The sequence below is a fragment of the Petromyzon marinus genome, chromosome 31, assembly GCF_048934315.1.
Source record: "Petromyzon marinus isolate PM22_M1 ecotype Great Lakes invasive population chromosome 31, UKy_Petmar_22M1.pri1.0, whole genome shotgun sequence".
In the NCBI taxonomy this organism is placed as follows: Eukaryota; Metazoa; Chordata; class Hyperoartia; order Petromyzontiformes; family Petromyzontidae; genus Petromyzon; species Petromyzon marinus.
In genome coordinates, this window is record NC_133697.1 from 11,460,463 (window position 1) to 11,472,431 (window position 11,969).

At 59.6% G+C, this 11,969-nt stretch overlaps 1 protein-coding gene across 1 annotated transcript in view; it reads left to right on the forward strand.

Moving 5' to 3' along the window:
* CEBPZ (CCAAT enhancer binding protein zeta) overlaps nt 1-11,096 on the forward strand; it is a 37,496-nt gene extending 26,400 nt beyond the window's left edge. Inside the window, exons 11-17 of the mRNA XM_032964057.2 lie at nt 2,859-2,934; nt 4,028-4,266; nt 5,371-5,421; nt 8,343-8,465; nt 9,008-9,072; nt 9,496-9,577; nt 10,505-11,096. Of these exons, the coding sequence (XP_032819948.1) occupies nt 2,859-2,934; nt 4,028-4,266; nt 5,371-5,421; nt 8,343-8,465; nt 9,008-9,072; nt 9,496-9,577; nt 10,505-10,734 (866 nt within the window). The 3' untranslated portion in view covers nt 10,735-11,096. The remainder of the gene's footprint in view (nt 1-2,858; nt 2,935-4,027; nt 4,267-5,370; nt 5,422-8,342; nt 8,466-9,007; nt 9,073-9,495; nt 9,578-10,504) is intronic.
* Nucleotides 11,097-11,969: the final 873 nt, after the last annotated feature.

Here is an 11,969-nt window from a genome sequence, read left to right on the forward strand (position 1 = left end):
TAGCGGCAGCAGCAGCTACACACAGCTAGCGGTAGCAACAGCAGCTACACACAGCTAGCAACAGCAGCTACACACAGCTTGCGGTAGCAGCAGCTACACACAGCTAGCGGTAGCAGCAGCTACACATAGCTAGCGGTAGCAACAGCAGCTACACACAGCTAGCGGTAGCAACAGCAGCTACACACAGCTAGTGGTAGCAACAGCAGCTACACACAGCTATCGGTAGCAACAGCAGCTACACACAGCTAGCGGTAGCAACAGCAGCTACACACAGCTAGCGGTAGCAACAGCAGCTACACACAGCTAGCGGTAGCAGCAGCAGCTACACACAGCTAGCAGTAGCAACAGCAGCTACACACAGCTAGTGGTAGCAACAGCAGCTACACACAGCTAGCGGTAGCAACAGCAGCTACACACAGCTAGCGGTAGCAACAGCAGCTACACACAGCTAGCAGTAGCAACAGCAGCTACACACAGCTAGCGGCAGCAGCAGCAGCTACACACAGCTCGCGGTAGCAACAGCAGCTACACACAGCTAGCGGTAGCAGCAGCAGCTACACAGAGCTAGCAGCAGCTACACACAGCTAGCAGCAGCAGCTACACACAGCTCGCGGTAGCAGCAGCAGCTACACACAGCTAGCGGTAGCAACAGCAGCTACACACAGCTAGCGGTAGCAGCAGCAGCAGCTACACAGAGCTAGCAGCAGCTACACACAGCTAGCAGCAGCAGCTACACACAGCTCGCGGTAGCAGCAGCAGCTACACACAGCTAGCAGTAGCAGCTACACACAGCTAGCGGTAGCAGCAGCTACACACAGCTAGCGGTAGCAGCAGCTACACACAGCTAGCGGTAGCAACATCAGCTACACACAGCTAGCGGTAGCAACAGCAGCTACACACAGCTAGCAGTAGCAACAGCAGCTACACACAGCTACACACAGCTAGCAGTAGCAACAGCAGCTACAGCCAGCTACACACAGCAACACACAGCTAGCGGTAGTAACAGCGACATACAGCAGCACCAGGCAGACTAACGCTCGCTCCGCAGTGTCGCGTGGCCGAGTCGCAGGGACAGCGAGCTGCCGCTGGGGGTGCCCCCTTCCGACGTGTTGTGACGCGCGAGGCGAGTCGCTTTGTCGCGTGCGAAGCGCTCTTGAGAAGCCCCCGGGTCGCCGTCGTCGCTGCTGCTTGTGTCCCGTGCGGGCCTCGGGGCCCATCGCGAAGGCTCGGACGGCAGAGGAGGAAGAGGAGAAGAGGGAAGGGAGAAGCGCGGCTGGCTCGGCGAGGAAGCGTGCTGTCGGATTTCGTCGGCCGGGGGGTGATGGGCGATGCGTGCGTGCGTGCGCGGAGCGAGAGAGAGAGAGGTGGGGGGGAGGGTGTTGTGGGAGAGAAATAAATTATTCTGGCGGCGGTGGACGGACGGACGGCGGTGTTTGTTATGGCTAAGTTTGTCACCTCCTCGGCCGCTGTTTAGTCTCGCCCGGTCAAAGGCGGCGAGGCTGTGGGCAGCGAGCGGCAGCTGTCAGGGCCCGGTGCTCGCGTGCGCCCGCCCGCCCGCCAGCCCGCCAGCCCGCCCGCGCGTGTGTGCACGCGAGTGTGAACGGACTTGCCGATGACTGGTACCAGCGGTGTCAAGATCGGCCTCCTGTGGAGGAGGCTCGTGAAGGACGCTACTGGGCAGTTGGAGGCGACGCTCACAACAACGAGCGGAGCGCCGGGCGGGTAAAACGCAGCGAGAATTTGGCGCAGTGGGGAGCACCGGTGGTGCATCTGCCAGCCATCTCAGTCGGTCAACCCACGGCACCTGGGTCTGTTCTGTGACCTCCTGTCCGCAGCGAGCCTTTGACACTTCACGTGGCCTCAAAGTGCACCTAGCCTGGCACAAGCGCCGTGGTGATGTCGGCGCCACATGGTGGTGAACGGCGGCTCTTGTTGCGTGTACGTACGGGGCAGCGGTAGTGCGGTGGTTAGCGCTGCGCTACGAACCCGGGTTCGATTCCCACCCGGTCCTGGGCCTTCCCTAGGTCGTCTCAGCCTAAAATGAGAATCACAACAAGAGACAAAGGCTGCCCCGGGCGTGGTGTTGCCCACCCACCCCCTCGTGTGCCGTGCCGGCCTCTCATAGGTGCCACCCGCGAACAGAACTTGCCCCAACAGTCTGTGAGGGCTATACACACGCGCGCGCCACTACGTGTGTACGTAGTGGCGCGCGCGTGTGGTTAGAGGGCAGAACGGTGTACCTCGCCCCCCATAATGACTGTTTTAACAGCTGATTAATCCGTCGAGCGGGCAACCACCACAGCCCCACGTCCCTACGCTCGCGCGTGGCATCGCGTGGCATCGCGTGGCATCGCGTGGCATCGCGTGGCATCGCGTGGCATCGCGTGGCATCGCGTGGCATCGCGTGGCATCGCGTGGCATCGCGTGGCATCGCGTGGCATCGCGTGGCATCGCGTGGCATCGCGTGGCATCGCGTGCGCTCCGAACGGACTGCGTGCGCCCGCACGCACACCCGTTTGTGCGCGTGTCATCGACGCGGAGGGCATGGGGGCGGGGGCGGGGGGGGGGGCGGGTAAATGCGCAGCCACTGCAGTTGCCTCCGCTCGACGGGGCTCTACGCAGGGAGCCCCTATAGGGGAGGAGTAACTTGCCCACTCTGCCACGCCGGCCCGACGTCTTAGAAGCGTTGGGAGTTAACCCGCACGTCACCCCATCGCGCGCGACCCGCCAATCGTAGACCGACTGCGTGGTTGTGCCAACCGCTGCACCCCTGTTGCGCCAACCTCCGAACCCCCATTGTCCCAACGGCTGAACCCCCCCCGCCGTGCCAACCGTTGCGCCCCCGTTGCTGTCCGCAGACACGTACGAGGGGGACGAGGATGACGTGGATCTGCTCAGCGACGGCGACGCCGGCGACGACCTGGACTTTGCCGGGTAACATGTCTCCGCCACGCGCGCGTCGGATTTGGAGAGACGGTTCGACGAGCGCGTCGCCACCAGTGGTGAATGAATGCGTCCCAGAATCCGTGCCGAGATCTCTTTCGGCTGATGAAGCTCGTTGTAATTACCGGTGAAACGTCGTGCTCGGATTGTACATGTCGTGGCTTTGCTGTCCGACGTAACGGTGTGCTGGACTCGTAACGAATTGGCATCTTCTGTTTACCTGTTTACGTGACAGAGCCCTCTTGCTTAGTTGGCTGTGTCAGGTAGTGGCGGGTTTAACGACACATTTATATTTTTTACGCGGTCGAACTCAAAAACATTTTGATTTAAAGCTTTCGTGACTGCAGGGATTCATATTCTTAGTAGAATAATATTTTTTATTATTTTATTGTTTCCCTTCTACGTGACTTAAACTAAAAAAACACTTGCATTATGGGTGATATTGGTCGCGAAAGCTTACTGCGTGTTAAACTCGCTTGGTTTGTTTTTAGTTTTTCTTGCCGCTTCCGACGGCGCGTCGCGGAATTATTGCCGCCGTCGCGGCGAGCGTTTGTGTTTCGCGCTTGAAATCTGCGTGCGCGTGATTCGCACGCAGAGTCTCAAGAAAACGCTTTAGGTGCGATCGCCCCCCCCCCAGTGACTCGACAAAGCGTCGCGATTCCTTCTTAGTTTTTACCGTCTCAACGTTTTCGCGCTCTCGTTGGTGTTGTCTTGTCCGCCCCCGCCACCAGCCCAAGTACGGCGTTAGCCAATCGTGCACGTGCAGTTTGACAATGGACGATTTGTTAATTCAGCTCGACCGATGATGACGATTCTGTGCGTCGTTGCTTGCCGAGCCTGACTACCCCAGGTCTCCCTAGCCAAAGAGACTCCCACCCCCGCATCAAATGAACCTCGCCTGCCAGGCGCACCGATTGGTTGATCGCAGTGGGAAGCTGGCCTTTAGGTTAACGGCGGGTGGGGGTGGGAGTTCAGGGGTCAGCAAAGATCAGTGCAATTAAATGTCCCTCCCTCCCCCCCACTCCGTCCTCTTCTCCATCTCCTCCGCTCCCTCCCTGCCTCCCTCCATCTCCCCCACTCTCAGCAACATCAAGAAACCAGAGCAGAATAAGAAGAAATCTCAAGGAGGGGACGGCAATGATGATGACGACGACGACGACGATGATGGCGAAGATGACGAAGACCTCGATGACCTGGATGATGAGGAAGTGTCTCTGGGAAGCTTCGACGAGGAGGACTCTGGCGACGAGGTCGGGGAAGATGGCGGAGCGTTCGTGAACGGGGAGGACGACGACGACGACGAGGGGGAGGAAGGGTGGGATGGTGCGTCGACCCACACCGTCAGAGTGATGACCGTCGCACACGCACACACACACGCATACACACACACGCACACACACGCACACACACACACGCATACACACACACGCACACACACACACACGCGCACACACGCACACACACGCACACACACACACATGCGTGCACACACGCACACACACACACGCATACACACACACGCGTGCACACACGCACACACACACACGCATACACACACACGCGTGCACACACGCACACACACACACACATACACACACACGCATACACACACGCACACACACGTACACACACACACGCGCGCACACACGCACACACACACACACACACGCGCACACACGCACACACACGCGCACGCACACACATGCGCACACACGCACACACATGCACACACACGCGCACGCACACACGCACGCATGCACACACGCGCATGCACACACACGCACACACACGCACGCATGCACACACGCGCATGCACACACACGCACGCACATACACACGCACACACGCACATCCGCGCACGCACATGCGCACGCGCACAGACAAAGATCCCCCATATAGCCTTAACAGACTGTAGGGGCAAGTGCTGTTAGTGAGCACCTATGAAGGCCGGCACGGCACACGAGGGGGTGGGTGGCCAGCACCACGCCCGGCCGCCTTTGTCTCCCCAGTGGCGATGTTTACACACCGCGCCAGGTGCTCCTTTGAGGCTGAGTCTACCTAGGGGTGGCCAAGGACAGGTTCAGATAATCGTCACTGGGTGTTGGCCGTGAGCGAGAATGTAACTCGGGTTCCCGGGTTCGTAGCGCAGCGCGCCAACCGCTGCACTACAGCTCCCCCACGCGCGCGCACACAGCCGCACACACACACAGCCGCACACACACACAGCCGCACACACACACAGCCGCACACACACACAGGCGCACACGCGCCCAACACACCACACAACAGCACGTAACACAACGTCCAGCACGGCGCAACACGCCACAGAAGAGCACAGCACAAGCCGCAGGGCACACGTGCCCGCCCGCCCGCCCGGGTTCTGTTGCTTGAGATGGTGCCACTTGCGCTGTCTGTGTGCGTTTGCAGCTTTTGACGATGACGCCGGCGACGGCGATGGTGATGGTGATCTATCGAGCGGTGAGTGTTCACGCCCGGCACAAACACACCGGCACGCAGCACCTCCCCCGCTTCATAACCACGCTTTGCCACTTGGTAACCCACACCTCACCACTTCTCACCACTTCCTAACCGCCCCCGCCCCACCTTCACCCATGGAGTTAGTGCAGTATCGACTTGTGGGAAGCCTTTATCCAGCAGTGGATAGAGCCTAGATAATGAAGTTAGTGGCGCTCATCCCCTCTGAATTCATTTTTACCCGTCTGCATCCCTTACACTCCCCCCCCCACCACCCCCTCAACTCCCCCGGTCATCCTATAGCCCCTCCCTCCACTCCCTCCTTCCCTCCACTCCCTCCTTCCCTCCACTCCCTCCACTCCCTCCACTCCCTCCTTCCCTCCACTCCCTCCTTCCCTCCACTCCTCCACTCCCTCCTTCCCTCCACTCCTCCACTCCCTCCTTCCCTCCACTCCCTCCACTCCCTCCGCGCCCTCCCATGGCTGCCCATGGCCGCCATGGCGCGTGCGTTGCCCACCGCCGGGGTTATTTGTTCCTGCGTCTCTGCCCGCGCGCCGACGCTCCGGATGCGGCTGCGGCGGCGTTGGGCGGCACTGCCGAGGAGCCAGACTCGGGGCGACGTGACCACTTCCCAAGCCGGGGGGGGTGGTGGTGGGTGGGGTGGGGGGCAGATCGTAGGTGGCAATGAGGACGAGGAGGAAAGCATCCGCAAGGGGTGGGGGGTGCGTGTGTGCGTGCGTGTTGATGTGCCGCCGGAGCGTGAACGCACGTGCGTGTGGATCGGTGTGCGTGCGGGCACGTGTTCACGATGGTGTGCGCCTGCGTGTGTGCATGTGCGTCTATGTGTGTGTGTGCGTGTGTGTGTGTGTGCGTGTGTGTGTGTGTGTGCGTGTGTGTGTGTGTGTGTGCGTGTCTGTGTGTGTGTGCGTGTGTGTATGTGTGTGTGTGTGTGCGTGTATGTGTGTGTTTGTGCGTGTGTGTGTGCGTGTGCGTGCCAGAGCGCTATAACAACCGCAAACTCCGCCGCTCGGGGCCTAGCTCGGGTTACGAGCCGGGTGTCGTCCTCCTTCACCTCCTCCTCCTCCGTTTGTTTATTTTTTTAATTCTCGTTTAATGTTGTTCTCACCTTCCGTCCCGTTATCTCGCCAAAGCTACCCCTGCCTCGTCCTGCGGACGGCCCGTGGCACAGAGATTCGACTAAAACAGTCACGGGTTCGTGGTGGCCATTCAGTTCACGAGTAGATTCGGTTTTCTTGCCTTGTTGGTGTCGTTCCTTGTCCGTCCGATCCGGCCCGTCGCGTGTGATGGGCACGCGACGTCACGGACAGATCCCCCAACTCGCTTCACCCCCATCGCCAGAGCCGCTTCACAGCCCCACGGTTCCACGCGGTGCCGATCTGTACGATCCCGTACGATCCCGTACGATCCCGTACGATCCCGTACGATTCCGTATGATCCCGTACGATCCCGTACAGATCATACGATTCCGTCTCCTTCCGCGGGACGTTTGGATGCTCCCGGAGCGAAGGTGCTTGGGTCACAGCGTGCAACTCCCCCTCCCCCCCCCTTCCCTCTCTTTCCTCCTCCTTTCTCTTCCCCTCCCCAAGAAAACCGCCGCCACCACCCCCACCCACACTCCCCCCCCCCCCCCCAAGCGAGCTAATTAAAATTAAAAGCACGAACCACAACCGGTGTAGGACTCAAGTGAACGAGGGCGGCTGGGGGCGCTTGAGCGAGCGAACGAGCGAGAGAGAGGGGGGGGTGGCGGCTATTGAATGACTTCATCTCCCCGTGCCCTTTGTGGGGAGAGGTGGAGGAGTGGCGCGGACTTCGTTAAACTCGCTCGCTCGCCACGCCGCAGAGGACGACAGCTCGCGAATTAGCCCCCCCCCCCCCCCCCTTACTCCAGAGTTGTTAACCGCTTTGTGGAAATGGAAATGGTAGCAGGAGTGCCGGATATGAAACCTATCCGCATCCTGCTCCAGCACCCCTCTCCACCGCCCCTCCGCCCCGCCGACGTTTCGCCAGCGCGCACAGACTCCCGTGGCCCGAGTAGGAACGAGGAATCGGGAACCTGCGAAGGGACAAGGTGGCCGGTTCCCCCCCCCCCCGCTCACCCGGTGATCCCCGTCGCCAAGCGAAGATTCAAAATCTGAATTTCGAACCGACTGTGGGGGGGGAATCCGACGAGCCGCGAAGCTCTTTGCGTTTAGTTCCTTGTCTCTCGCGCCTCCGATGAGCGCGGTTCGGCTGCGTGCGGCGCGCAAGGAAGTTCAGCGCACGTACCGGTGACGGTGACCACGCACGATTCGCGCACGTCCCAACAGGACATGGCGTCAGCCGTTGTCTCGATCCGCTGCTGGATGAACGCCTCGCCATGCCGTCGGGCATCCGTCACTCCGGCGCGCGGGCCGATCCCGTCGCTCCGTCTCCGCGCCTGTCACGCCCTTTGCCCGAACGTTGGTCGACATTCCGTCACCGCCGCCCCCGTGAGGACCCCGCGAGAGGCTCTCGGAATGATAACGGAGAGAGAGAAAACGTGAGATGCGGCGAGAGGTCAGAGAGAGAGAGAGAGAGAGGAGGGTGAGAGCGCCGTCGACTAGAGCGGTCGCCTGTACGGACGTCGCGACGTCTGCGCGCGTGACGCTAAGGGCATCCGCGAAACTACTGAACGTGCGTGCAGAACAGCTTCACGGCGCATCGGGTTCGTCCAGTTATAAATAAACATTCCGATTCTATGAAGCTGCCCCAGTCCGTGGCCCTCGCTGGACCACGGCTGGTTGGGGTTGGTTCGTGAGCTGCCTGCCGCTCGATAAGAGTTTGAACATCGTTGGCGTAGATGATGATGATGGTGATGACGACGACGTTGTTCGTGATTGCTCAGCGAGCGAAGTGAAGTAAGAGGTCGAGCTTCCTGTTGGCAGGGCGTCACGCGAAGAGGCGGCCTCTCTCTGCAGGGGGCGGGGTAAAGGGGGCTCAAGTTGGGGGCGCAGGAGCCAAGAAGCGAGAGAGGCTGGAGACCATCGACTTCAAGTCGGCCATGACAGGTACGTCTGTGAAAGTGTGTGTGGGGAGCGGTTCTGTAGCGGTTAAGGCGCCACGAACCCAGCGAGCCGAGTTCGATTCCCGCTCACGGCCGACACCGGTGACAGTTATCTGAACCGATCCCGGGCTTCCACTAGGTCGACTCGGGACTCAAATGAGTACCTGGTGCGGTGTGTAAACATCGCCACGGCGGAGACAAAGGTGGCCAGGCGTGGTGCTGGCAACCCACCCCTTTGCGTGCCGTGCCGGCCTTCATAGGTGCTGTTCGCGAACAACGCTTTGCCCAACAGTCTATATATTTGCCCACCCCGCCGCTGTTCATTTCGAGGCCTTTCACCACTGCGTGTGACCGCCTTGCTGCCATCTCATAACAAAACAGCGGGGCAATCCTTTCCGTACGATGACGTTGGGGCGCGATCCCTCCCGTTGGGGCGCCGTGCTCTTGCGCGTTGCCATTTGAGAGTCGTGGATCAAAGGGCGGGCGAGGAATCGGCCTTTCCCCGTGGTCGTTAATGAACCTGTTGTTGGTGTTGTGCGATCGCAGGAGGGGGACACAGCGGGAAGAGGCGGAGGAAGGACGGTGATCAGCTGTTCCTAGCAGCAGAGGAGGTGATGCTGATCGCAGAGACTCGCTACTCACGCAGAGATCACTCGCGAGACTCACTGCACACACAGCGAGCACGCATTGAGACTCGCTGCACACACAGCGAGCACGCATAGAGACTCGCTGCACACGCAGCGAGTGCCGGTTGTACTAGTTCTGGTAACCACTTGCTGCTGATGTTAGCTGTGGTCTCACCTTACCCCTGACTCTTACCCTGACCCTAACCCTGAATCCAACCCTAATCCCCTGGTCTCACCCTGATCTCTAACCCAAAACCCTAAAACCTTTACCCTGACTCTCACCCTACTGCCCAACCCTAATCCTTAACCCTAAACCCTGACCCTAAACCTTGACCCTAATCCTTGACCTTAATTTCCTCACCCTCACACTGATCTCCAACTCTAACCCCTGACCCTGTCTCTGTGTAGTTCGGGACGATGCTGGATGAACATTCGTCCTCGGGCATCGACTCGTCGGGTCTGAACGCCATGGCCAACAAAGACAACTCTCGTGAGTGGGGTGGGGGGTGGGGGTGGGGGGGCAGTGGGGGGCGTGGGTGGGTGGGGCGGTGGTGGGGGGCTAATCCCGCAGTGGATTGACAGAGAAGGGCCGTGCTTGAAGCGTGTGTTCCCGACTTTCGGATTAATCAAACAAAAATCTGGAAATCCATGCCCGGGATGCGAACATTTTGGATAATCTGCAAAACCCCCCCCCCAAAAAATTGTTTTGTTTTGAGCTGAAACGCGGACGCGTCAGCGGCGTCGCTAACTACCACAACAACAACAACAACAAGGATGAGGAGGTCGCTTCCGATACAAACGACGCTGGTTTTCCCTGACCAGGTAAGGCCGCGCTGAGCTGTGTAGCAATGCTCTTGAACGCGTGACGTTGATTCTAAACGCGGAGGAAAAAACCGGAGGAACCGGTGAAAAATCCACGCGGGCACGTTGAAAGCGAGAGGCAACGCAAACGCCAAATATAAACGGCAGGCGTCAGGGTCACGATCGAACTCGCCCACGACCTCCTGCTCACCAGGCGAAGTTAGTTGACACGTCGGCGCTGTGAGCCGGCGGTGAGCCGCTGCCGCACTCCGCTCGTTGTGCCCGGCAAAGCCTCCCTGAGGCCTCAAAACTCAGGAGGGTCCTGCCAGGTTTTTTGCGGTACAGGGGGGGCAGGGTCGACTGGGGGGCGGGGGGAGGCGTGGCGGGGCGGGGTTTGGGGGGGGGGGGTGAGCGCTCTGTGGATTGGGGCTGTGGCGCTTCGACTAAAGCTGCCGTGCAGGCGGTCGTGGTTGGCTGCCGGTCTGAGCACAGACGGTGAGCCGACGAGCCAGTGACCCCAATGACCCCCGGGGCGACCTGAGGCCGCCGCGTCGGTTGAACGACCCCGGCGGGCCTGCCTGACCCGATGCCGACCGCCGTGAACTCCGCTCCGCAGACGCCAAGCAGCTCAACTGGGAGGCGCAGCGCGACCGCTGGGTCCAGGGGCACGGAGACCGACGCGGGCGGCCGTCCTGGAAGAGGAAACGGCGGAGTGGAGGTGGGGGAGGGGGGGGAGCCCCGGCAGGTGAATTCGGGGGAGGGGCCCCACGCAAGGGGGCGGCTGGCGGAGGAGCGAGGGCAGCGGGGAAGAGGCCCGGAGGGAAGGAGAGGAGGAGCAGGAGGTGATGGTGACGATGGGGGTGACGATGGGGGTGGGTGGGGGGGGGTGGCGGTTACGACGACGACGATGATGAGGATGACGACGACGATTTGGACGATGGAGGTGGTGATGACAGCGTGGATGATGGGAGGTGGCTCCGACGACGGTGGTGATCGTCATGGAGGTGATGGCGATGTTGTGTAGTGCCAATTGTGTCGATGGTTGTGAGATGATGATGATGATGATGGTTATGATGATGATGATGACGACAACAACGTTGGTTCTGATGACAGTGGAGATGGTTGTGATGTTGATTGATGAAGCAGCCGTTAACACACAGCTGTTCAAACTGTACACAAACCAGGAAATAAACGTTGGCGTGTTCAAAGTTGCATGCTCCGTTTGGTTATCTCGAGACTTAGTTTAAGTCAACCGGCGCTGGGATCCCCAGTGAGTTGAGTGATCGATTACTTTTACCGATAATTTTGGGCGAGGTTACTCCAATAGTCGAGCAACACGAGAAGAGTTGGGAGAGCTATACAAGTCTCGCCTCTCTTGCCGTGTGTGCCGCTGGACGGGGAGGTGATGGGCGGGGCCTGGTGATATCATCGGCGGCATCGTCAGCCACATCGCGCTGGGCGTGGGGGTTTTCCAGCCTTCACAAAAGTGTAACCGATTCGTAAATCTTATGTGGGACAATTGCCACGACTCTAAAATAAACCGTACGTTAAAAAATAATTACAAATACAATTATACTTTTATTGGACCAGAAGCATCGTCTGAGTCTCAAGACTCATTCTTCTCAGAATACGCGCGTGTGCGTGTTGAGGCCTTGCTCGCTAACAGCACTTGCCCCATAAGTCCCGTTGAAGCTATATGGGGAACCTTTGCCTTTGAGGCCTTTCTCAATCCACTGTTGGATGAAGGCCCCCCCACCCGCCACCCACACCACAGCTGATTGTTGACCATACCTCACCACGCTGGTGGGGCAGTCAACCCATGGCACCTGGATCTGTCCCGTGACCACGAGCCTTGGCAACTTCACGCGGCCTCAAAGTGCACTTGGCCTGGCACAGGCGCCGTGGCGAATGGCGGTGTGTGCGTGTTGAACTTCTCTCGCGCACCGTACGTTGAAGCGCCGTGATAATTAATCGGAGGCGCCGGGGAAGGACGACAAACTTGACACGCACACACACAAAATCAGTGCGGGGTCACTGCAGGGTGAAGAGCCCAAGATCGGTTTGGATATCGCTCGCCACTG